Source organism: Onychostruthus taczanowskii, unplaced genomic scaffold, assembly GCF_017590055.1.
Source record: "Onychostruthus taczanowskii isolate IOZ18803 unplaced genomic scaffold, ASM1759005v1 scaffold78, whole genome shotgun sequence".
Taxonomy (NCBI): Eukaryota; Metazoa; Chordata; class Aves; order Passeriformes; family Passeridae; genus Onychostruthus; species Onychostruthus taczanowskii.
In genome coordinates this window covers 86,854-113,891 of record NW_024505671.1, presented here as the reverse complement: position 1 = coordinate 113,891, position 27,038 = coordinate 86,854, and the positions used below count along the sequence as shown (strand labels likewise).

The 27,038-nt window shown below is 38.2% G+C and overlaps 2 protein-coding genes across 13 annotated transcripts in view; both read right to left on the bottom strand.

Moving 5' to 3' along the window:
- The window catches only part of MTFR2 (mitochondrial fission regulator 2), a 14,103-nt gene extending 12,000 nt beyond the window's left edge, over positions 1–2,103 (bottom strand). The window contains exon 1 of the mRNA XM_041423455.1: positions 2,018–2,103. Within this exon, the coding sequence (XP_041279389.1) occupies positions 2,018–2,041 (24 nt within the window). The 5' untranslated portion in view covers positions 2,042–2,103. The remainder of the gene's footprint in view (positions 1–2,017) is intronic.
- BCLAF1 (BCL2 associated transcription factor 1) lies at positions 1,802–27,038 on the bottom strand. 12 transcript variants are annotated; one of them, XM_041423445.1, is made up of 15 exons: positions 26,554–26,867; positions 21,648–21,786; positions 20,553–20,626; positions 19,467–19,559; positions 18,470–18,587; positions 16,700–17,605; positions 14,596–15,267; positions 14,316–14,485; positions 11,530–11,635; positions 10,534–10,618; positions 9,681–9,856; positions 8,358–8,538; positions 4,000–4,146; positions 2,249–2,458; positions 1,802–2,107 (listed from the first exon to the last, which is right to left on the bottom strand). In XM_041423445.1, the coding sequence occupies exons 5-15, from the start codon at positions 18,571–18,573 to the stop codon at positions 2,102–2,104; spliced, it is 2,763 nt and encodes a 920-aa protein (XP_041279379.1). In that variant the 5' UTR covers positions 18,574–18,587; positions 19,467–19,559; positions 20,553–20,626; positions 21,648–21,786; positions 26,554–26,867; the 3' UTR covers positions 1,802–2,101. The 12 variants fall into 12 exon arrangements, with proteins under 12 accessions (XP_041279379.1, XP_041279374.1, XP_041279377.1 ...); XM_041423440.1 differs by lacking the exons at positions 19,467–19,559; positions 26,554–26,867 and adding an exon at positions 26,901–27,019; XM_041423443.1 differs by lacking the exon at positions 19,467–19,559.

Below are 27,038 nucleotides of genomic sequence, written 5' to 3'. Positions count from 1 at the left end.
CAAACTACAATGAAATTAGGGATTGTAAAAAATTTGATTTTTATGATCTAACCTCTAGACAGGTTTGTAGGATCAAATGACATTACCAGAGCAATCTCTACCAGATCTCCTTGGATATTCAGCTGAATTACAAACTTTAAATCTGCCTTGTCTTGCAGGAATTGTACTGCCTTGTGACACACAGAACCTAACAATCTACTTTCAACTTGACATAAATGATACAAATTACCTGTTGTAAGGTCATGACAGCTCAAGTGTATCTTGATCCTGTTCAGTTTTAGACTGATATTTAATTTTACTTAATTAGGACAGACTTTGATGTCAAGTTTGCTTTGCTCCCTTTTTCACTTATTCTAATTTAATATACACAAAATCTGAGTTTTGCTGAGAAGTCCAAAGAATACTCTGTTTATCATTTCAAACAGCTATTAAAAGATGCACTGCACATGTAAAAGCAAATCTGGCAACAACACTTTACTTGGGCTATATGTTTTAAAACATAAAGAGGGAATGACTTTATTAACTAACTGCTACTGAGAGGCAAGTATTGTTCCTGTTGCCCTTTCTACACAGCTGCTGGCAAATTAGCACAACCTAAAATACACTTTCTTCAGCTACAGTGAGGATTGTTTTGTTTTCCTTCCTTCTAGTGTTTAATTTGTATAGGGGAGTTAACTACTTCCTAGGAGTAAAGCAAGTAAGAAGGCATACATTATATAGGTATTTAATACAAACACCTCTATCAAAGCTTTTCATTTTCTTTTTTTTTTCCTACTTATAAAGATATTATGCCTTTCGAAGGGGTGAATACGAACAACTACACTTTTAACTTCACATAACATTAAGATTTAGTTTATCTGCAGCGTTTTGAGAAAGAGAAACAAAGTAATCTTGTATTAGAATGTCCTTGTTCTGGTAATTCAAGTATATTACTTTAATCCTTAACATTCTAGAGGTTAAGTGTGTAACTACCACTAAAAACTAAGCTTGAGGGTTTGTTATTTTTTAAACAAACCAAAACCCCCCATAAAACAACAACAAAAGACAAACCAACCAAAATCCCCTTAATATCTGCACTTCGGCTACAAGCATTCTTGCAGCACAATTATTAGAAATCAGTATTGAAGAAAGTAAGATTAATTTCTCACACTTCTGGTATATATTAATTATATTTACCAATTCAGGTTTTAACATCTCTTTGTTTTTTCAGAGATTTTGTGGTGTTTTGTTTCTCTCCTCCCACCTGCTCCTGCCCTGCTCTCTCACTTTAACTTAAATGTTGTACAGGTGAATGACTCACTCTTGCCAGATTACACACCCAGAGAGGCAACCTCACATAGAGAAATTAAAGAGGCAATTCTAACAATATGTAAATAGAAACTGCTAAAAAAGAAGTTAGATTGATACTGCCACCAAATTAAGTGTTCTGCTGATGACTAAGCTATCAAAAAATATCCTTGAAACTCACTGTAGTTTGTATATGCATATGTATTTCTTAGGCTACTAATGAAGAGTGATGATTTCACCGCTTAAGTAAAATGCTTGCTGCACCCTTGCAGGGTGAAATAAGAATCCACGTTTATCACTATGTAGATGTGATTCTCATGAGCTGACATACAATCAGCATTTTGCACAACTGTTTGTACTTACACTGTGACTGGATAACCCTTAAATGCAGTTCTTATAAAAAGGCAACAGAGAAGTAGTGATAGTTTATAAAAAATGCTGCTCCAAGATTTTAGGTGTGCAGAGCTGTAAGTTTACTTCAGAATAAAACACAGACATAGGGGAGAATCAAAACTTTTAGAGTTGTACTTGACCATATATTTGGACAAAGCAGAATTACACTGCATATAACAAACAGTAAAATTTCTTAAAAGTTGTTACAAATATTTTACTTTCTACCTGTACGATCATTAACATAGTTTACTATATCATGATTTTTTTCTAAAGGCTTAAAACGAAAACAATCTCTCTAAACTACTTTCTAACAGTAAAATTTAAGTAAAATGCTTACATTCATTTGACAACAAAAAAACATATTAAAAATGTTGTGTGGGTGGTGCAAGAGCTGCTCTTTCAGCTACAACGTTCTTCCGGGTTATTCCTGTGGAAAGAAAGAAAACAGTCTTGTTGTAAACTGTTAATAATCAAACTCCAAAACCTTTAAAGTGATCCCTACATGCAGCCAATTACTTGGCATAGTGCAAGATGAACCATCTAATCTGCATTTCACTGAACAATTTACCTTCTCCTCTTTGCGTCTGTCCTTTTCTTCATTATTTTCAATTGTTTCTTCCTCATCTTCCACAATCCCATCCCCTTGATATTTGTCATGTGTCCACTTCGGACTGCTACCTGACTTTTTGAAGTTAAAACGCCCTCTGCCACGCTGGAAAGTACCACGGCCTCTTCCTCTTTTGGCCCAATAATCCACACCATCGTCTCTGTCATCATGCTACAATAACACCAGAAAAAAGTAAGGTTAGACACCTCTTAAATGTACCTCATAATGTTAGTAAGCTATAGCAAATGTATAAAACAAAGTAAATGTTAAAAAGTTCTCTTCAGATGGTAATTATTCTTAAAAGGCATAATGCTCTAACTAAAACCACAACACAATTGTTTGAAGAGCCCTTATTCACTGTGGGTCTACCTAAATGTTAGTAACAAATCACTTGTCTGTAACTTACACTCAGTCAGAATGAAGAATTACCAGTTTTGAGGGGAAAAAATTGTTACTTTAAAAGAACCTCTAGGAAAGTGCTAGGTTACTTGAGCACAAAGGGAGTTCTTCATACTTCATAAGAAGAGGTAACTGAAGGCAGTTTTCAGAAAATCTGCCCCACCAGCACAACGCAGGGCAAATTAAGTTCAAACTGTTCAACATTACCAAGCATTAGTTGATTTCCTCTGGTTAATAAGCCTAAAATTTGCTGTCTAGCTACCAAATACAGCCTTATATAGTTAGGTATGTTCTTGCAATCATTTCAAACACTGCATGAAATCTACAAACCATTATTTAATATTAAAAAAGTTTCCATTTTGAATGGTGAGGTACACTTGCTTCAACATATGAGTTTTTTTAACTTGTGATTTGGAAAGAAGTCTGAACTCTTAAATACATATCACACCCATATAATACAGCTTACACAGAAGTAGCTGAAGGGCAGCTTATTTAATTTAAAATATTTCTAGAAATTCAAGTTTAATAGCTAAAATTGATTGTTCTAGTATCAATAATAGATTATCACATCTCTGTTTACAGATCAGAAAAGTTCAGGTATGTCTACGAAGACAGAACTCCTTAATGAAATATCTGAATTGTGACTGCATTATTTTTAGTTACCTGTAAACATATTTGTGACAAGCTATAATGCAACAGGCATTTTCAATGATGGCACAATATCCTTCAAAGTCTGCATTGTTACAGAAATAACTGGAGGAGAGGCCACACATCCAGTGTACTGCACTACTTAGAGTGATTACATCAAGGGTCCTCCTTTCATAATCCAGATGGGAGAAAGGCATCAAAACTGTGGTAATTTTCTTATGACTATCACAGTACTCAGAGCAAAGAACTGCTCATTAACAGTCTGCCTATGAAAATCCATAAATACTGTCAGCTTTTCCTGATCTTTCACTTCTGTAGACCTCCAGACCAATCTAAGGCAAATCTCAAATGTCACACAGACATAAACCCAGGAAAATGCAGCACAAGCCTTTCTGGTTTGGAGTTGGGTTTTAATAAATTTTTTCTGAACCTGCCTTCTTCCCCATTCCCTGATGAAGTTTTTGAAGATAAATTCCATGTCAGGCGTCAGTTACTGCCAGCCTGCTACAGAAAGATGAAAGATAAGCAGAACCAACCACTACAGCCACCCTGATATTCTCACAGTTACTCTTGCCCCTGTCCATACATGCATGCTACTTCTACACTTGTAGAAAGTTTGAAAACAAAAAAAAGCATGCATAAGACGTCGAGTTCTCCACACCCACCAAGAAGTATTTCTTGCTTTTTGGGGTATATTCAGGATCCCATTCCTCTTCCTTCGGTCTCTTCTGAAAAGTAGTATTTGAGTTGCTGGGACCAGTATTTGTTCCAGCAAAGACTCCTCTGGCTCTTCCTCTGCCCCTAATTCGAAACTGATTAACCAAGATGTCATTTAATCCATTTACACAACACCACAATATAGAGTCAAGTTCTCTATTACTGAAAATACTTTCTGTGCTTAATTACAGTATCTGCAAGTGGAAAAACCATTTTCAAATTCACATACTACCTTAAGTAATATATTCAAGCATTCATTTTGAAATAATGATTCTATTAAACTTAATTGAAACACATTTGAGTTCTTGATATAAGTTCACTCACAACCACTGAAAAAGAAATTTGACTGCTAGTAAACCAGTGTGCTGGAACAAAAGGTCGCAAGAAGCTTCTGAAGCTGTTCAGACAAAAAGCCAGGAGGAAAGCTAGACTGAAACAGGGACAAAACTGTCAGGGGGAAAAGAAAGGTATTTATGGAGTCAATTGAATAATTTATGAAAAGGTGATTCTGGAATACATACTAACAGTGCAGTTTTTGCAGGAGTATACCCACTGTGTGTTACTCGAGCATTTTTAACTGAGATTCAATAATGTATCTTAGGCCAAATTACATTTCAAGTGAGTAAATTCTTTACTCAGAAAAAAGTCAGTAGCATGTACTGTGCAGAGCAGCAATGCTTAAACTGAAAAGGAGTGTTTTAAATATTCTTTATAATGAATTACTGGGGTTTTGAAATGCTACACTAGTGTCATCGGTTGGCTGTATGATGCTTGTATCCCCATCTGTCTGTTCTGTTTATATTGGATAATTAGCTTTACACTTTTAAGACTGGTTCTGAGAGCAAAGCGGGGAGAGAAGAAGCGCAGTTTGTTTTCAGACACTGCACTCACTCCTCGACATTGCTGCTCCTGGACTGTGGTGTCTGTGGATGGACAGAGAGCGGGACAGAGCTCTCCTTTGCTTTTAGTTAGCTTTAGCTAGCTGAGGCAGAGAGGTTCCCTGGACTCTGGGGTTTTTTCTCTTTTCTTTGGACCTGCTTAAAACTGCTCTGGACTGAACACCGAAGCGCACCAGAAGAGCACTGGCAGCTTGCACCTGTGGCCCACCAGGCTGGGCCTGGACTGTAGCATTTCCAGAGCTGGAGGGAATGATAAGAGACTGAGTGAGCCAAGCTGCAATCCAGGAAGGGGACTTTTCTGAGTTTGTCATCTCTTTTGGAGTGGGAAGAGGTTTTATTGTTTAATAAACAGTTTTTTCCACTTTTCTTCAAGGAGGTTTTTTTTCTTCCCCAAACCGGTTGCGGGGGGGGGGGCGAGGGGCACCGACTGAATCTGTTTTCTAGAGGGACCCCTTGGGTTGGGGGGTTCTCTCCCAAATTTGCCCTGATAAGGACAGCTAGAAAGTCTCACGCGAAAAACCATCCTTAATTCAGAATACACTAAGTAGTAATGTACACAGTTATCTCAGCATGTAAATACTTAGCTTGTAGAAAACGTTAAATGAGTATATATCCTTCACTGAAGGGAAGGAGAAAGGTTAGTTTGGGAAGATATGACTGCTAAAAACTGCAGATATTACGGATCAAAATTTCCAAAAGTAACCTACTTAAAAACACAGAACTACATCATCAGAGTAATAGTACAAAAATATGACTGGAAGCTAATTTATTTGTTAAAAATAAGCATGTTTCATAAAATAGATCAAAAATATATAATTAAACAACTCAGAAGGCAAGTATTACGAATACTTAGTTCCAAAAAGCTCCAAAACTTCTAATGCAGAATTATGCTGGACAGATTTAAAATTACTCTGAAATCAAACGGACTGTAAAACAATCTGCAGAAGGCTCATAAGACCTATCCAATACTCTGGGAGAAAAAAGAAAATAAAAAAATTGTTTGGAGAGTCATCTGGAAAGCAACAGACTAACTGTACAAGGGAGGAGATAAGATATGCTTTCTTGACTTCCAACAGCTTTACAAAATTAGGGCATAACAAACAGTAACCTGCCCCAGGGGCAGGGGGCAGACAGAATTATGACAGGATTAAAAAAAGAGAAAAAAAATGTATCAGCATTTCCTGGTATTGAGTCCTGTGATCAGATTCCCTTTAAGAAAAACATCTACAGTTTTCCTCACCATTTTATTAATGTTTCCCCGTACCAAATAATCTTTCAGGTAAAGAACTACAGGACATAAAATCTACTATGGTGTTATCTTTATGGGCTGGTTTATTAGAAAGACTACCACAAAAAAGACAAATGTATATTTTCTATATAGAACTCACTTTAAACAGAGCTGCTACACAGAATTCTTCCAGATATGGATATTGATGACATTGCCACTGAAAAATTGTAATTATCCTTACTTCTGTGTCCATATTTGAAAACTATTCATGATGCTTATGTATGGGAAGCCTAGAATCCAAAGGAATTGTGTACCAGCCAAAGTTAGTGAAAAACCATTGCTGACTTAACTAGCTTGCTGGATAGGGAAGGGGAAGATGTTACATTCTCCAAGGCTTCCAGTTAGGGGAAACATTCAAAACCAAAGCATTTTATTTACTCCAAAAGCAAAGCAGTATTCACTGGAATGCAGGCACTATTAGCCTGTATTTACAAATACATTCCTACGCTACCTGGTCTGTGTTTTTTGATACCATCCAAGATGTATCCCTAAAGAGGAGATCTGAGTCAGCAGTTGGCCTATTTAAATTCACCTGCTCACACACTTTGTTCCAAAAGCCTGTGTGTGACCACGTATGTTGTTAGGGAACATTAACCTGTTATCACTGCACAGACCAAATTGGTAGTCAGTAGCACTTAAATGAGTAGAAATCTATTAATGTTCCAGTTCCCATCTACCTCAATTGCATGTAAAGCAGCACCTCTCTCACAATACATACAATCTGGTTTTATAAAGCAGGAAGGCTTCAATGAATTACAAATTTTCTCCCACTAAATCTCCTTGAGAGGAGATGGAGTTTTAAGCTCTCTTTTGTTTAACTTCTGTTTTGTTTGTGCCATTATTTTATATAGCTAGAAATTGTGCTGATAGTCATATTTGATGCCTACACCATCCAGAGATTTATATACTTATGCCACATAGTTTCATAGCATAACTATATAAAAAATAAGAAGAAAGGAGGAAATTATAAACTTCTGTGTTAGAAATTTAGAACTTTGAATTTTCCTTTAGGTAGCTACAGTTTTTTAGATGGAGGATTCAAGCCTCAAGTGTTGGCACATGCCACATGCATTTCAGACACCCTTATGTGTAGTTCAAAACTTATTTTCTGCATGACTAAACATTTATACTAAACACTGCACTTTAGCATTATTTGGTCTTAATTACAGGCTACATTAAGGAATTATTGTTCAAGTATGAAATTACTCCTACTTATTATGTAAAACAGTTTTTCCCAACCTGCATGGAACTTTAACTTTTTTGTGTGTTTAGCTGTGGTTTGGAGGTCTGTTTTGCTGTGTTGCTTGGGGGTGGGTGTGTGGTGTCTATTTGTGCGTTGTTTGGGGTTTGTTTTTTTTTTTATTTGGGCTGTATGGTGTTTTTAAGTGCTCCCTGTATTTTTCAAGGCCTTCTTTATTGATTCCTAGTTTTTCCAAATGCATCTACACTTTCCAATTATACATCAATAATTACATTAACACAGAATCTGAAAGTTTAAGTTTTTTCTGAAGACTGTAGTGGTCAATATGCCACTTTCCAAATCACAATGGTTAAATACATTCCAGAGGTAGATCAATGAACTTTCATGCTCAGTGGCTAGTCCAAGCCAAAGAAACACAAAAATAACAAGTATACTATCTCCTCAATACAGCTGTTTCAAGGTTAACATTTATTTTTAATTATGTGCCATTCTCTATTTAAAAAGTTGCAGGCATTACACACAAAGGAGTGCAAAACCAAACCCAACATGAGAGGGAAAAACAGAACCTGCAGGGAGCTAAGGGTTATAAGGACCCAAGACTTAAAATTGACAGAACAGTGAATTTTCAGATCCTGTTAGGAAACAGCATTATTACAGAAGAGCAAGGAATAATTAAGAAATCCTGTTCCCCAGACCCTTATACTAGGATCTCTTATGTAATGCTAATGCATATTTGTAGGCCATTCAACTGCTACTGGAGAGTGATGGGGAAAAAAAGAGACTTAGTATTTTCAGGTTTAGTAAAGACCTCAAGTCTAGCCTAATGTGAACCACTGCAAGACTCCCTCATTTCCTTTTTACAAGATTGCCATTGGTGAAGTGTTCATAATTTGGGGGAAGAATAGGAGAAAAACTCACAAAGGTGCCTCTTGGCCTGTTGACTCCTGCAAAACCAGAGTATTCTTTCTGTTCATGGTGGGTTTTGAACTCTTCATCTCTTTCTTTCTTGCAATCCTTTTCTTCTCGAGAACTGGATGAGGAAGAAGATGGGGAGGAAGATGGGGAGGACCGAGCACGGTCTTGGTCTCTTTTTTGTTTACTGAAAAATAAAAAAATATACTATGTGCTATTTTAAACGTACTAGATAATCTGTAACATGCTATACTAAACCGGGTCTCTATATTTTATGAAAAACTAACCCCCTTCTGGTTATAAAGTCACAGGTTACATATTTGAGATATTAAGCGAAGTATATTTCCACTTTCCAGCCTCCTCTGACACATTTAAGTGCACTAAATGCATATTATTGCTGGTGAGTTGGAAAGCAGCAGTCTGCAAACTGTAAGATACAACTTTTCTAGATTCTGATGCCATGAAGAGATGGTGTTAACTTTTAAGATCTGCCTTTCTTCTGAGGCAGAAAAGCAGAAGTTAAAGGGAAAAACCCCTCAAGGTAAAGTTTTACAGTAACTTGACACAGTTCAGTTTGCACACTGTTGAGAGGTATGGTATGGGCTTCCCTACATAGATGGCTGTAGGGAAATTAGCCAGTGGAAGAAAATGTGGATACCAAAGTCAAAGTAAGTGGGAAACAGGAAGTGTAAGTAAAAATTCACTTTATATATATACAGTACAAAGCAGGGAAAAATTCCTACAGCAAGACTTTTAGTAACCCCATAGTGATATTAACTTCACCCAATTTATAAGATTTTAGCATTCCACTCAAAGAAAGGTCATACCTGAAGTAACTCTTACCACTTCTACACAGTATCCACTGAGATATGCTAACATTTTTTTCTTAAAACAGCCCACTGGCTTTAGACAAATTTAGAAATTCCCCTTCTCACCCATGTTAAAACCTAAATATCAGTAAAATTCTCATACTCTGGGTGTTATGAGTTGAAAAAGTGCGGAATCAAGCATAACGAACCAAAGTTCTTACACAAACTGTTTATAGAAATGTACTGCATTGAAGTCCAACCTCCTGATGTAGCCTGGATAATAGGACAGATTAATTTGTCATTTTTTTTTTCAGTGTTAGCTTGCTATTCCAAAGTTTTTGTCCTCATCCACCATAAGCCGTGTAAAAGACAGATAATACATATTTGCTGTAAAACAAATAATTTTAATTGTTTAAAATTAAATGATCCATTATACATTGAAAATTGAAAGCAATTAAGCTTACAATTACAAAAGGCTAATTAGAAGCTAATATCCTCTATAGGGACATCAAATATTTACCTGTCATCTTTGTAAGATTTGTAATCCTTGTAATCTTTTGGAGCTTTCTCTTGCTTTCTTGACCCACTGGATTCCCTGGAACCCTTTGAGTCTCCTCGCTCTTTACTTCGTTCTTTTCTACGCCGGTCAATGTCATGCCGAAGATCAGCAGAATCACACCTTAATTTTTTATCTCCCTGTAAACAAATATATATTTTGCAACAAAATATTGAAATAAAACATCAAGAGAATCTCAGTGAAAAGGCAAGCTGTGCATCAATTAAAATATAAAAAGATAGAATTTATCTATTTTTCAACAAGCTTCAGCACACAAATTTACTTTGTCCTTTACATGCAATGGCTACATCTAAAAAAAGAACAGCTAAGAATTTCGGTTTCAAACAAGCATTCCCACGAAGCCAATTGGTGCCTAGTTTTTGATGATACAGACCACAACAATACATGGTTTGAAGAGATAATTAAGTATTCACTTCTTCTGGTGAATTGTTTTTAAACAGAGTACAAGCATCTTTGTAGTTCAACCACACTACTCACTGACCATCTGGGTACTTCCCTCTGCCCCAACCTATTCTTTGTCTTTGGGCAGCTTACTGGTCAAAAAACATGCAAGAAGAAAGGATGCATGGCAAAAGATTTGACCTTATGTATCACGCTATTAATATAACAAAATCACTCTACATAAACCAGCTTCTTGGTAACATGTTTTACTCAACAGAAAAAAAAATCTAAATGCAAGTACTCTAGGTACAATAAATACAATTTTTTATTTTTATACAGAAAACCAGAGATGAAGTTGAAATTCAAAATGAGACTAAGTTTAGAAGCACAGATAGGACATTTACTTAAAACCTACTTTTTGACTTTCTTCCTTAAAGACTCTCTCTTCACCCGTTAAACGGGTATGCTTCCTCAGGGTACTTGGAGAAATGTCAATCCTCCTAAATGTAAAATAAAAGCAGTGTCTTGCCATACATGTACATGATTGTTAACAGCCTCAGACATTTAATTTCAACAGAAAACTGACAAACCAGGCATTTCTGCAGTAGAATAAACTTCTTGCATTATTAAACCTCACCATCAAAAGCAGACTAAAAATGCATCACAGCAGACTAAAAATGAATCACAGTTCTGTTTTGTGTGAAGTATGCTAAAAACAAATACAGAAAACAGGCAGACTGGTGTTTCACATTTTAATTATAGCTTGGAAGACAGAAAAAATGTTTAATTATTTATTTCAAAAGGACCAGTATATGTAGCCAGTTGAAAGCCCACTCCCTCCAAGAAATACCAGCACTAGGATAGTTTGCTGTAAAGTCAAAAGTACTTAACAAGAAAAACTGTCAAGTTAGATACTGTATCCTCACATGCAACACAAATATAGTACACTGCATCATAAAACTAGAGCACATGATCAGACACTACATCTGCATGCCTACCTTCTTACCTTTTAGATTCCCAGATTTTTCAAAAAACTGCTGTAAATTAATACACACAAAAACTAAAGTAGTATGAGATGAAACATTTCACACTGAAGAAGAAAGATGCATGTACAGGGCTTCTGTTCATCTTCAAGACATATGCCCCTCAATATTTGAGCACTGCATGTGAGAGAAGTAAATATATCCCAAATGAGATACAGAGGTAGAGAAGACATCTGTCACAAAACCACAGATGAAGCCAGACCTGACTCAGATGAGTTCTCTTTTACAAAAGGGTGTTTGTTTTTTTTTATTTTGTAATTATACAAATTACCTTAACCAGATTAGAAAAAGTATTTTGGGTTCTCAAAAGAAATATTAGAAGACATTATTTGAAACACAAAGCATCTACATATGCAGTTAACGTATACCTATGTATTTCTGGGCTCTTTTGTCGGGTGCAGTGCTCTTCAGTTGCTTTTTGATATGCAGTGAACCTCTCATTTAGGGTCATTCCAGCCGACTTGAAGTATTGCTCTGTTGGTTACAATAGAAAAAACACTGTTTCATTAGCTTCATTCAACTGACATATATTTCACTCCTGACAGAAAGGCAAGTAGCAGGCAAAACCTACAGTACTTTCAATAAATTTATCAGGACAAGCAAATGTGGTGTTTTCCCTATTTTTACACACACCGTAACCCAAAAAAATAACAGCGCACAGCATCACTGCAAATCTACTATGCCATGATTATATCACATCAAATCCAAGCATCATTTACTGACTGGACTTGCTCATTTTCAGTGACGTTTTCCTCTAATGATAAAGAGCAATTTCTTAAACTATTATTTTATGCTTTGCCCACAAGAGAAAGTGAAATTACTTTTGTGTCCTTAATATTTGCAGCAAGTACACTTTACCATTCATCTCATCTCATCTCTAATTTAAAATAAGAATTAGTGAAAACATTTAAGTAATGTACACTTCAATAACTACATGAATGACCTAACAACTCTTTTCTTAAAGGAATACAATTTCTTGATTGGGTGATGATAAACAATACAATTAACACACCTATGCATAAATAAACTCATTTAAGCATCTGGCATCTTGGCAAACTTGACAACTCCTCTGACAAATTTTCTCCTTCCTTCAGATACAATTAAATTAGCCACAGCGAAACTCAGTTTTTAAATCAGCTCAACAAATGTGTTTAAATGTAATATAGAAATACATAAAAGTCATGAGCTATGAAATGTTACATATGAAGCAAGCTATCTGCTTAACAGGTCAACATACATCTGTATCAACTTACCGCCCGGCATCCAGCATTTGTCTCATAACCAACCATTAAAACTTGAAACGGCCACTACAAGGGTAGTGCCTCAATCATAATTCCATCAAACACAGGAATTTGAGCTAGTAATTCTGTTTTTATGCCATTTTTTGCCAGGAAGACAGAAGGTTCAACTTTGCCTGTTTGGCATCTGTATCTTTCAACAGCTATTTTACTTTTGTAACATGGATTTTGCCATTTCAAAACACATTCCAGGACCTAGTTACAATGAAAAAGAAAACATCACTGGGCATTTTCAGCTCTACATTAATAAAGAGCTGTTCAGACTGGTCGCATCACACCAATAATGAACATAACTTCAGTTTGTCAAAAAAGTTACAAAAATTCTGATCACAGACCACAGTAAATCTGAAACTTAAAGAGATGCTCTGCTTTCAAAAATAACCATAACAGTACATATTCTAGTAACTTGACCAGACAGGCTGTTAAATTTATAATGTATTTAACATACAAAAATTTACAGAAAAAGTCTATTCTGTGATCAACATGTGAGAGTTTCGCAAGTATTATTTTCACCTACAGCTACATATGTATCATATAAGCAAAAAATTTTCAGAAGCTCTCTCACTGGATTGAGTCTTATATTTCTTTACACATCAATAAATAGATATGTTCACAACAAATCATTATACACTAAACAGGTACCCCAATATTTTTTTAACTAATGTATTATTGTAGTCCCTTATCGTTGACTATTACTTGGTAAGTAAATAAATATGAAGGAAATAACTTAGCTTTAGTAATCTGAATTATGTCACTAAAATCGAGATTTTTAACTGAACTCAGCACATAGTTCTAGCACACAAATCTCAGCAATTTTAGAAGGTAATGCATCTTAAAAACAATGCTTACAGACAGGTTCATTGAAACTGGTATCCAATTAAGCATTTCCACTTTTCCCTTTACTGTGGTAATATGGCAAAATTACTTTCACCAGCTTTGTCTTATCTCAGTTACATTTAACACAACAGCAAGACAACAGTCCAGTGAAATAAAGCAAATGCTATAGAAAAAAAAAAATCAAAGAACACTCCCCAGGGGATTTTAGGAATTATCTATTGTCTCATAAAAAAACTTAAGAGGATATGACCTAAATGAAACATATCTACTTTGAAGTATCGTATGATCCAGGTTTGCATTTCAGTGGGTTTGGGGGAGGACTTTTGCTCTGCTTAGTTTGTTGAGGGTTCTTCTTGGTGTTTATAGAAAATAGCCACTACTGTTATATCAGAAAATAATTAGTGTATAAATTATTTAATGGAGGTTTATTTAGCCACTGCCAAGTTTGTGTAAATGAAATTACTGAAACTATTATCATATACACATTATAACCATGAACTTTACTACCATTTAGAATACAATTTTTATTAAATCTCACTTAGAAAAAAAAACCCCAAACAAATCCCTTCTAATAAGAATCTGGAAATGACCTCTAGGGTACTCCAAAAGGAGTTATTTACAGTCCATTGTTATTTACAGTCCAAAGACATCTCTCAACCCACACTACAACATTTAATATAAAATTGTATGGTAAACTCATTAAAATAAAATTAGAAAAACTGACCAGCATATGTTTAAAGTACACTGAAGAAATTCAAACTTTCTATGCTACCTAGGATCAAAAATTTATCCAGAAACATAGAATACCTGCTATTATACTCTACAGTGCTTGTGGGTTTTTTGTCCTAGTTTCTGTGGCCATTATTTTTCTAATTATTTTCATGCATACCTCAACAGGAAGAATGTCTGGGTAAATCACAGCATTAGGAAAGGGCTGAAATCTTCCCGTACTAGAAATGGCAAACAGACTTAAATAATCTTGTCAGACACGTATCTGGTAAAATAAATGAAACACATACCTTTGACATGGTGAACCAAGGACACAATGTGCTGAATAAATGACTCTGATGTGCTTTTGCTGGCCTGTGGCAACTTAATGTGGTCAAAGATGGATCGGAACTCTTGCTCCTTCTTGACGGAATGGACAAGTGTGCTAGCAAGCAGCCTGTCTTTAGTCAAGGAAGCAGGTCTAAAATGCATCAACAACAAAGAGACACACAAAAGAAACCACTCGTTTAAATAAATACGAACAACACTGCAGGCAAGTGGATAACCACACAGTAAAGTGGAATAATTTACCTATTGGAATCATCAAGAGGTACTGGTGCCATTTTGAGTTTAACTTCAGGACGATGGGAGTCACTGGCTATCATTTTGATCCTAAGTGGGCTCTCCTCTCTGAAGGTGGATTTTTCTCTCGCATCCAGATTCTTGTGTAGAGGAGGACTGTAATCAAAGAGTTCTTTGAGCTTTTCAGACTTTACCTGCTCAGGTGACTGAGTTTCTTTCTTCATCATTAGTCTCTCAGAATTCTTGTCTTCTTCCTTGTGCTTATCTTTTGTTGCACTAGGCCTTTCCACTACATAGCCAGTCTCTTTAAGCTTATAACTTTTCTCATCTCTAAATCCATCGCTCTCTCTATTGCCCTTGATTGATATTTTAGATTTGTATTTGGTTCCTTCCTCCTCAGCATTCCGGTGAGATGTAGTAGGAAAATTTTTACCCTGATCTGCCAGGACAGATTTTCTGAACTGTCTGTAATCCTCTGTCTCCTCTGTGTCCTCCCCTTCAGAGTCATTAAACTTTTCCTTCCCAGTCTCTTTATCAACGAAAAAATCTAAAGTTTCCTGTTCCTCCCATTCCCTTTCTCCCTCTGTCCTCCCTTTTTCTGATCCTCTCTCCTTCTGGGCCTCCTTCTCCCTGGTATTACCCCTATCAAGCAGGTATACTCTAGACTCTTCATCTGTGTACCTGTGGATAGCAAAGAAGAGACTGGTAACTCTGGATTGCATTCATTCCAGTTCACTCGCATTCCCCTTTTGAGTCAATTCCACACCAAAAGAAGATGAAAATACATTCCTCCGAGCAATTAACTGTAGCATGCAATGCTTGGCACACCATTAACACTGTATACACTGTCAGTTATGCACTAATGGAGGCATCTGAAGAATATAATGCCTTTCTGCAGAATGCCTAGAAATTTACTCGCTTGTTTTCTTAATCAGTACCCAGTTTCACATTCTCTCTCATTACACTAGTAATTTTTTCCATCAAATTCACATGGTTTGAAAACTCAGACTGCAATTCATTTTTCCACTTCTTTTACTGAAAGAGTTGAAGTAATAGCATAAAAAAGTGAATTCTTTTCAAGATCCTGCACATTACTAAGATAATTCCACAATCTGGCACAGGTTTAGTGCATTCACTATATTGTGTTCAAGCAGGGAACCATTAGAAGGCAGCTCTCCTAAACACAGAAACACACCAATTAATTATTTCAGTCACTGCCTTATCTGTATGCTATGTTCACACAGGTTCTAATACGTTCACCAACTCCAACACATCTTAGGCAAGTTGTATTTTTGATCTCCTAAGCAGTAATTTTTTTACATAATAAAGCACTGACTAGACAAATTAATTTAAAAGCCCACAATCAAGCCTATATAGCATAGTCATAACTTCTCTAACTCTTTTTGTAAGAAATCCACTGAAACACCAGTCACATTCAAAATGAACAGTCTAATGCCAGCAAGACTTTAACAACTTTCAAAAATTACTACTATGTCAACCTTTTTAAGAACAAATAGAAGAATTTTACATTCATTGGAGTATATACACTGAACTTCCTTCATCAACATCAACAGCATTATATTCCTAGAATACCAACACCTACCCTCTTTGATTAGTAATGCAATTCAAGACATCGAAGTTTTCATACTGCACCACACAATTAGCTAATTGACGCTGTTTATGTCAACATAAAGAAACTATTGCACAACACTGATGTTTCTAGACAGCCAGAATACTTGCATTTTAAACTACACAAAGTATTAAAATTCTGAAATACCTGAACAGAGTTCACTATCAAGCCAGCAAGTCTGATGCACTATTCCAATTAAGATTTTTCGTAATAGTAAAAAATCAAGTACAAGACAATAAACCAGAGAGGAAAAGCACAAATCAATTCCTTCTCAAGGATACCTGTCCCTGTCTCTACTACCCAGCATTCAAGGCCTTGAAGCATCCTAGCAGGAAAAGGCATATGTATCTTTCAAGCACAATTCCAACCAGATTAGTATTATTAGCCTTCCATAATGCATTTTCCAAGGTTATGGTGATGATCTCAACAAAACTCTAACAATATTTTTAAGAGGCAACAGTAGGCTTATAATTTGGTTCTTACCTTTTCATAAACTTTCCACCTTTTGCAGTTTCCTGTTCACCACCCTCAGGATAAAACGACCGCACTCGAGCCTCCTCACGGGGGGCACTCTGTGATGGGATTGTCTTTGCAGGGCTTCTCCTCGAAGGGATATGATGCAATGGGCTATTCTGAGAAGGACTATAGCGGCTAGAACCATTTCCAAGAGAACCAGAGCCAGATCTCTCAGGACTATGCTGAATGGAATGGGAATGCTGAGGTGTGTCCTTTGCGGAGTGGGCTGTGCTAAGCAGAGGGGCATCAGAGCAAGATGAACTCTGACTAGGTGGGGTGGCAATAGAAGGACTATGGGGTGACCTTGGACTGTTATCGTACGCTGAAAGGCCAGGCCAAATGTCGCCAGAAGCTGCTGATGATTTGTTAAAATCGTCAAGAGACTCTGATGGGTCGTGTTCAAATGTATCTTTCTGTTCGTCTTGTGATTTATTTTTCATGGGACTGTCTTGCAAAGGAGCCCCTTCAGTTTTCTTTGCCTGCTTTTCCAGAGATGCACGTCTTTTGGAAGAGACAGGTGATTTGCTGTATGGGGATGAAGAACGAGATGAAGAGGACCTGGGGGACCTGGAAGATCTGTAAGATCGACGAGACCTGCTCCGGGACCTCTGGGAAGACACCGACCTTCGTTTTGGACTTCTGGAACGGGAGCGGCCACGCCTAGGGCTTCTGGAGTGTCTTCGGTTCCAAACAGGCCTATAACCTCCACGATGGTATCTACCACCTCCTCCTTGATAATACCCTCTACCTCTTCCTCTGTAACCATAGGGACGTCTCATTCCTCTATTATTTCTGTAATCTCTGCGATAATCTCTAGAATAAACACGATCTCTGCTTCGAGATCGGGAATACGTCCTTGACCGAGACCTGGAACTAAAATTAAAAATCAAACATTAACATTTTACAACTGGAATGTCTGAGGGGAAAAAAAAAAAAAAAAAAAAAGAAGTGCCCTGATGCAAAATGCTAGATTTCTCAAAATGCAGTCAGAAGGTAAAGGATGCAGACTCCCGGTCTTTAAGTAACTTCTACAACCTCTCTTTATTTATTATTTCTGAAATAAATTAATTATAATAAACATGTCTATACTGCTAAGGACGGTGAAACCTGGCATCACATAGTTAAGACACTACCAGCCTCACTGGCCTCCCCAGACATTTTATTAGAGATCATCACCACTCTGGAACACATCATTCAGTTTCTCAGCCACCACGGCTCACAGCCTGGAACAGGGAGTGACATGACCCCCCCCGTGTAATATGCCAGCCAGTGCAGGGCATCAGCTGAGGCAATAAATTCAACTGACCCACTCCTTATGGGAGATGGTAATGTCCACTAATAAGTAAGATGAGGCAAACACTGGAGGCAACTGAGAAGACAACATACAGCAAAGCTTATTTACTGAAGCCTTAAGTTACTTCAAATATGAAAAGTTTAATGAGAAATAAAAAACTACAGGGAAAGAGACTAGATGAAGAAAACATCATGTAAAGCAGAAGGGAAGCATCAAATGGTCCAGAAAACATGAAGAACCACTACCATTCTGAAGTTATGCTGAGATACAGGACAAGGGGGGAGAAAAAATTAAACAGAAATTACATTCAAAGCATAGTTTACGTTCTGCCTAAAATGAAACAGAATTCCAGGCTCACTTCTGCCATAGCATCATGCAAGTGAAAACCAATCTATGGACAAAAACTAATATACCAAATCACCTTTTCATGCAGTAAGACTTACCTGTATCTCTTTTTTCTTGAATGTGATCTGGATCTTGACCTAGAGCTGGACTGAGATCTGGACTTCGATCTTGACGAATGTGATCTAGAATTAGATCGACCCATTTTTGCTAGTAGATCTACTCATTCCCAAAAGGAAAAGCAATGAGAGGGAAAAAAAATAGAAGCAACCATTTAGCATCCATGTATATGATACAAATGAACAAAATTTGCATCTACTAAAATGACACTATTAGAAAGTAGTATAGCATTAGCTAAACAAAAGAGCTTTGAAGACAATGTAAGTACATTTATTAGCAAATTAAAAACTTAACCACATTTTAAAGAATTTAACATTGCTGCAGTGCACACAATTTCTCTGAAAACATGAAGTGTAACAGTAAAGTTTTTTTCCAGATTCAACTGCAGACAGATCCTGTAGGAGAAAGAAAGGGCAGCAGAAAATGAAACATTTCTGCAAATTAAGGCAAGAATAATGTAATTCCAGACATCTTAATATATTGTAACAAAATTCTAGCTATTGTGCAGTTTATACTTCTCTTGCATTTCCAATGCACTGTTCCTTCTCCAGGAGGAGTTCACAGTCCTCTACAATGCAACATTCACATGAGCAAAGAAAAATCCTTGAAGTATTTGGTCCAGCAGTTGTCAATTTGACCCACAGGCTTTATTTCTTTTAACCATATGTACTGAAGCTCATCACTCTGATCTGAATTTCCACTGCTCAAGACGCCCATCCTGCATATTTTTAGATTAACTTAGCTTTTTAACCTACATGTAAAATGCACAGCTAACTTAAAAGATTTTAACAACTAGTTAAACAATATGGCTTGCAACAAGATTCAACATGCTTCAGCACAAATTAAGCTATGAAAACTACAACTGATTATAAATCAATGACAACTAAAAGAAAGTAATTCATAATACACTATCATTTCTTCTTATGTACAGTCATAATAGATATTTAGAATTAGTGCTAACCATAAAAAAATACACACCTTTTCCTTTTCTTTTCGGATCAGTGGCTAAAAATCCCCAATTTAATTAATAAAAACTTTGACCCATTACCATTTTCTTTTGAAATTGCCCAGCTTTAAAAAAAAAAAAAAAAACAAAAAACAAGTGTCACATTAGACAACCTGAATAAAAGCTATGAACAAGTAACTAGACATTAAGCCTTTGAATACTCAATAGTTTAATAATAAAATTAAAACAAAAACTGAAAAAATCAAACATTTACTGCTTGTATTGCAAAGAGGCTTTAAAGCCTAAAATTACTGTATCAAAAATTCTAGCTCAACACAACAAGCACTTTTTCTTACATAGTCTCATTACCTGGGTGGTATTTCAATTATGTAAAGATAAAAACAACATTAGAGTTTAATTTAGAAGTTACCAAAATTACAGAGACTTTAGACACATCTAAGAGAGCCCAAAAGAGAAAAGTAGATGAACTTTTCTCCTAGTAACTAGCTCCTCCTGCCCCACATGGCCTTCCCCATGAGAGTTTGCATGGCCTATGAGATGTAACCTCATTTGAAACCGGCCCAGCAAAAACTGAACTTAAACCAGACTTCCATGTAACTCAGAAAAAACTATTTACCTTGGCGAAGAAGAGTATGTTGAATGCTCTTTTTTATTGACTCCTTCCACTAAAAAGCAAGTCTGTAGAACCTATACTCTGAAGATATTTTCTAATTCATTGAATTCAATTAAACTTACAGAAAATGGCTTGTAATCTGTTAGGATCAATACTCACAGGCAACATAAATTTAGACCTTTTAAACTGTTTAAGACATGCCAATTTTCCAGTAGTGACAGAAAACAAAACCTGGTGGGGTTTTTTTTCTGTTACAAGTAATTACCAAACCAAGCATCAGATGCACAATGTTTATAATGTAACTCAATCTCAGCTTTAAATTATTTGCATTCTATGTATGACAAGTACAGTTGATCTTTACAAGGCAGTTTTATATACTGTAGTTCCTTACTGCAAGCATAAAATTTAGGAAAGCAAAATAAGATTTAATTTTCAATAGCTGAGTTGAATCAGAACATTTAAAAAGGACTTAAGCTAAACTTACCTCAAACTGTTAGTTGGTGTCAATGAAGAAACTATTTCAAACCTCTGTATTTGTGCTTTCAGCAATACTGAGTCCTATAGAACAAAAAGTGAGACTGTCAAGACCACAAACATTTGCTAAAAGGAAGCACTTAAACAGGTTCAAACATTATTCTCATGAAAAGACAATACATAAGAAATAGCAAATTTACTCTTGGACTCAGTGATGCTGCACACTTACACCGGAGCAGCTCAAGAGCCAGCCACTGCCAAGTGGCAAATCCCTTTCCATGTATGACCACTGCTTCCTCAGCCCTGGTAACAGGGCTGTGTAACACATTATCCTCACCTTCACAGCAGCCCTGACAGCCTTCATTCAGGTTCTCCAGCGACCAGCTCTTGATACCTAGAAACCACTTTCATTCAACCAGGTTATCCATGTGGCTTAATGAAGGGCCAACCTGAGCCGGATTATGGAGCAAATAACAGCATGCAGCCAGAAAGAGGGAGGCAAAAAGGACAGTGGCAAACTTTTAGACCAGTTCGAGCTCTAGCACACAGCTCTGCACTTCACTAGAGCTACGTTACTGGAAAAAAAAATGGGGATGAGAACTCAGGCCAACGCTGAAAGCTGTATCTTTAGGTTTCTCTTGCAATATTTACAGAAGCATTACTCTAGTATAACTTCTAGTTTAAAATGCATACATATATCATTTCACCTAAAGACCTAGCATCTTCAAGAACTAGCTCTTCCACAGTTATGCAGAAAGGAAGCATAACTGTAATAACAGAGCCAGTCTCAAATGTGTGAATTCTTTACTGGCCTCAGCTTTTAAGTACCTCCAAGCCTCACGACTATGTACACTTGTAGACCAACCCAAGATGAAACACACTTTTCAATTCCACTCAAGCAACAAAACAGGGATTTTATCCCAGTTCTCCACAGACAGGCTGGATCTTCAGAAATTCTGCAGCTCAACAATTCAATTCATTAAATCCAAAGGCATAAGACATTGACTAAAGGACACTTCCACACTTGTTCATAGGTGTTTTCTTCATCTAAAAGAAGAAATGTAGCATTTGTGTTCATAAACACTGCTTTCAAAAGTCCACTTACCATTCACTAGTAGTGACCAAGATATTTCCAATTTCTACAAAATATATGCTTTATTAAGATTAAGTTTTTACTTCTCATCATCAGCAAGCATGAGTCTCCGAAGGAGCACAGTAGTGTATCGGACCATTTCAGATTTTGTCTAGACAAAAGGCGAGATGGTATTAGCCAGTAAAGGGTAACGAAGGCATTCAGAAGTCTAGTACAGAAAAAGCAATACAAACTTCAAGTTCAGGATGCTATTTTAAATGAATACTTATATAACCTATATTTCTGACTTAAACTGGTGTTAGCTGAAATCCCAAACCTTAATTCAGGTAAGTCTTTAGATCCTGGGGATATACAGCAAGATAGTTGCTTCACTTTTAAAACCTCTAAGTAGAAGGTAGGATCTTAAATTACCATAACTCAAACTCTGGTAGTGACTTCTGCAGTCTTAGAAATATTTTCTAGAAACTGGCAAAAGTGAAAAGTAGCCATACTTCTCTGTTTTTAAACAACACATTAGCTATACCACATCCAACCCTGGCAGTTAAAACATATCTGCTACCCTTTTCTCATTTAAGTTTCTTAAGATGAGGGAGGATACAATGCTAAAAAAAAAAAAAAAAACAAAAAAAAAAAAACACCTTTTAATAAAAAACCTTAACAACCAAATAAAAAACATTTTACTATTTGCAGCTTTTGTTTCCATTTAATTGTAATAGGTAAAACCTTGACACACAAGACCCACTTATCCAAACAACACTTGGGAACAGAAGTGAAAAGACTACATAGCTGAGGTTTTTTTGTCCATGTAAATATTCTCACAATATGCAAGAATCTAAAATTTTATTAACCTTTATTAAAGCTGATTTAGAAAAGAACTGCGGGAGTACCAAAAGTATTTAGGGAAACAGCTGTCTGTGATAGTCAGCTCCTACATGCTGCACACCTTCACAGAAAAAGTACCCATCCTCAGAGCACCACAGCTACAACATCCTGGTTCACAGCAGCACAGGAAACCACCCACAGCCTCTTCCTGCTCATGGCCAGGCTGCCAGGCTGCAGTGGCTACACCACGTCAAATAAGGGCACAGTAAAGGGCAACAAAAAAGAGGTCCTGAGCATCATTTGTTGCTCTCTCAGAAGAGACTCATACTCGGCCAAAGGTGTGCACCAACAACATGAAAAGGTGTCGTCACTATCACCCAGCATTTTTAAGAGAGGACCACAACTGCTAGGAACATGGCCTGTGCATGTAACAGCAGGGCTGTAATCCACACACTTCTTTTCCCTCACTTTCCACCCTACATAATTGAAAGGAGCTGCCTGGCTCTCAACCATTTCACTGCCATGTTAAAAAAATGTGGATTTTACAAAGGAAGCTGCTGCAGCTCCACACAATAAGGTGGCTCTGCTAGTTTAAAGAAACAGTCCCATCTCTCCAATCCTGTGTTTCCTCACATTCCTGATGATCTCTCCTATGCCAGTCTAAGCATTTCTGCACCCACATACTGGATCATTTTCAATACTTTTTTTTTTTTTTAAATTGGTTCATTACACAGCCCACAAACACTTGGGCCAACACAAGGAAATTGAAATAGCAGCCGGGCAGGACTGCTTCTTTTGGCAGCACCACAAACTTAAAACTTCCCTGAAACCAGCTTGGCACAGCCTCGAGAAGCTTGGTGACATTTAAGATTTTTAACAATACTTGCAAGTAGCTTTAAAAATAAAAACAAAGCACCAAAAAAACCCACAAACAAACAAAAAACCTCACCAAAATAAGCACACACATATGAAGTCAAAATAGCCAAAACCAAACACACCCAAAACAACCAAGACTTAACACAGAAACTACAACGTTTTCCGAAATTTGGCTAGTCCATCATCTGTCAGTTATTGAATCACATCCAGATAAGTTTCTTAATGAAAAAAACAACAGGATCTTTGGGTGTCTTCAATCAATCTTGGCCAGCAAATGCGACCATCAAGCAAAAACAAGATACACAACACAATCAGGCTCATCACATCACAAGCAACACAATAAGGAAGTAAGTGACACTGTCAGCATTAGCTATGTTTAACAAAAAATAAAAAAGACAAGGAAAATGGTAATCAATTCCTTTTATATAGTATTTTTAGGAGTCCTCACTACACCACTGATGTTGGAGTTTTGTCAGAGTACACAGACTGTAGATACAACACATCTCTCAAGCCGTTTAACAAGTTATACATCTCATGTAAGTTTAAGACATTTTAGGACAGTTATACCCACTTACACTAGCAAAACACTGCTTCCTCTTAGATCCATTACTTTAGCTACCCTTCCTTTATAGTTATTCAGTAATCTGTATTTCTCTTGCTTAAGCATTACTTGAGAGCTGTCAGGTACATTTAAATAAAAATCTTGTTTAAGTAATTCACAAGCTGTTGCCAAAATGTGTTTTCATTCAGAGATTCAGGCTTCAAAAGACGGGACAATTATACAACCATGACAACACAAAAGGGGATAGGACAGTCTTCATAAAATTCCACAGAATTTGTAATAGTTTCTCATAATACACACACAGAAATAAAGGAAGTCAGTCTTAATGAGACAGCACTGTAAGTCATCTCTTCAGTACTTGCACATCTGCTGTGCTTTCTTATCCACTCTCTACCCCCCCCCCTTTTTTTTTTAATGTCCACAACTCTAGCAGTGGCACATCACACATAATAATAGAATGCATTTCATAGTCACTTACACCCATCCTACTTAGATCATCGGTGACTTGGATTCCTTCAAACAGTAAAATTCCACGGCAAATTTGCCCAAACTATCTTGTTATATACAAACAAGAGGGGGGAGCCCTACTTCACCCGCTTCATATGTCGGAAATATAATGGAAACAGTAAAACATACAAAGGCCTTTTTCCCCCAACTCATTAATTTCTATACAGAAAATAACACAAAATATTTGTAAATTAAGTAAAAAAACAGCAGCATCCTAGTAACATCAAAATCACCTCTGCAAAACTGTCATATGATTGTTAGCTGTCTTTTATGTAATACTAATGGCAAACAAAACCATGTTTCTCCTCTAACTAAAAAAACAAAGAAACCAAAGTGACTGAGAAATGGTTCCAGACACAAAAAGGAATTAACATGCTTTTGGACACATACTGTTTTGGGCAGCCTTTGTTATCTTTGTGTGTGTGTTTTACACACCATGTTTTCATATGCCCTTACACCATGGTCTCCCCAGTCTCTGCTATGAACTACACAAATTGCTGCTGCAGAAAAGGCAATCTTCCCACCCTCATTTGTTCCAAGACTGACACCCTCAGAGGTGCTTGGTGGGCTGCAGCAGTGATCCATAAGAAAACTACTCTGGACAAAAGCTGCCTTTTCAGGCACATCACCTCCCAGATCCCATTTACCACAAAGCTGCACGAGGCCAGTGCCAGCACAATGAACAAGCAAGCGACGCGCTTTTTCGGAATACCTTTGGGAGAAACTCTCACACAGACAAACACAGCACTTGCTTCAGTAGCTTTCTTCACCTACCTTCGCTACCTGTAAACAAACCGCAAATGTTCTTTGGTATTCCACAAACCCTTACAGCACTACCTCTCCTTGACAACCAGCCTGAATATAATCCATCCAAATATCTGCACCCTAGCTCCAAACAGCTCCCTGCTGATTTTTTTCTAGATTCCTACGACTACTTCAAGTTTTCTGCATTCGCTTCTTCATGGTACGTGCTCCTACCTCCTGCCCCCAGGATTCTGCCAGCCACAGCCCTCACCTGAGCAGCTGCTCCACACAGGCTTGCACACTAAAGCCTTGCCCAGGACAGAGGCACTCCAGCTCCGAGCACCGAGATACGTAACACACCCAACCTGGTCTGGCCGTTAAGCACAGCCTGTCACTCAACATCAAAAGCGACAAGTGGGAGGATGCAATTCTTACTTTCCCTACCACAAGATACATGCATGCCAGGAGCACACCTCAGTGCCAAAACCATTGCCCCGTCCTCATTTTCCCCACTTTTGTCCAAAACAACATGATTATCAGAGAGGAGGACGAGGAGGAGGGAGGAAAAAAGCAGCTAGACAGCATTTTCCTGCAACTCCACGCTGTTTAACTAATCCCTCCCACACCAAGAACAACTATTCTAAGTGATATTTTTATACATTTGCATTGCTTAAGCAGTGACTACTCGCAGTCAGGAGCACCTTTGTTTTGCATGCCCTCACGTCTTTCTGTAGTAAAATTTAACTCTTCCTCTGAGGACAAAACTTTGATCGCCGAGATAAACAAGTGATGGGTTCTACTGACTTCGTAAACGATCATGACACACAAAACAAGAGCCTGATTTTCATAGAATTAAAGTAGGGGGTTTACAAAGCAAAGGGGAAATAACGGGAATGATCCTGCAATGGTTGCATAGTACAGTACAATCAAGACTAGAAACACAATAGACCCTTTCAGCGAAGGGCATAAAACCCACCGCGGTCCCTCACGGGGTTTTGCGGGCATCTGCAATCAGGGCAGCAAAGGCGCAGGGAGGCGTGGGGTACCTCAGGCACAAGCGCCTGAACCACAGCCATGCCCGAAGGGAAGTTCCTCCAACGACCGTAAAGGCTGATCCAATACCGGGAACCATCCTTTCTCTCCAGCACCGTTTCCCTCAGTGTCACACCCACAACGATAACGGGGAAATTTAACATTCCTGTAACCAGTGTTGTACCACCACATCCCCTCAGGCCTTCCTGCCTCCCCCAGAGAGGCCCAAAGCCAAAGGCCGCGCACCCGGGGCGCAAGCCCAACGGGGCCGGCCGGCCGCCCATTCCCCACATACCCTACACCCCCATCCCGCCAGGCTTCCAGGAGCTCCAAGGCAGCTCCGCTGCCGCCTCCCACCGCCCCTTCCCCTTCTACCTTCGCTTCCCGGGGCGCAGGGAGGAACGGCACCGGTTCGGTCCGGCTCCTGCGGGAAGCGGTGGCCCGCGTCAGGGCGGTGACGGCGACCGCCCGTTCCCGTCCCGTTCCGTCGGCTGGCGCGGGATAATCGGGATAATCGGGATAATGGCTGCGGAGCGCCGAGGTCACGCGGCGCGGGAAGGCGGGACGGCGCGGCGCGCGAGCACCGCGCGCTGGGGGGGCGGGGCGGGGCGGACAGGGCCGGGCTGCTCCCCCTCAGGCTCCCCCCGCCATCTTCCCCCCAGCCGGGGGCCACCGCCCCGCCAAACCTCCACGCAGCCCCTTTACCTCCGCCCTTCTCTCACCTAGCGGGCGGAACTGCCGGCGGCCCCGCTCCCTTATGGCAGCTGGGCGGCCATTTTCCGTCTCGTCGGAGGAAGAGACGTGAAGCCCGCGGGGAAAAGCAAAAACCACCGGGAGGGGCGGGGGGGAGGCACAGGGGG

Coding starts and splice junctions, on each gene's coding strand:
- BCLAF1 (XM_041423441.1), bottom strand. CDS start 18,573: ATGGGTCGATCTAATTCTAGATCACATTCGTCAAGATCGAAGTCCAGA. Junction 14,486..14,595: donor CCTCTTGATGATTCCAATAG/GTAAATTATTCC, acceptor GATGCATTTTAG/ACCTGCTTCCTTGACTAAAG. Junction 8,539..9,680: donor AAATCTTACAAAGATGACAG/GTAAATATTTGA, acceptor TTTATTTTTCAG/TAAACAAAAAAGAGACCAAG.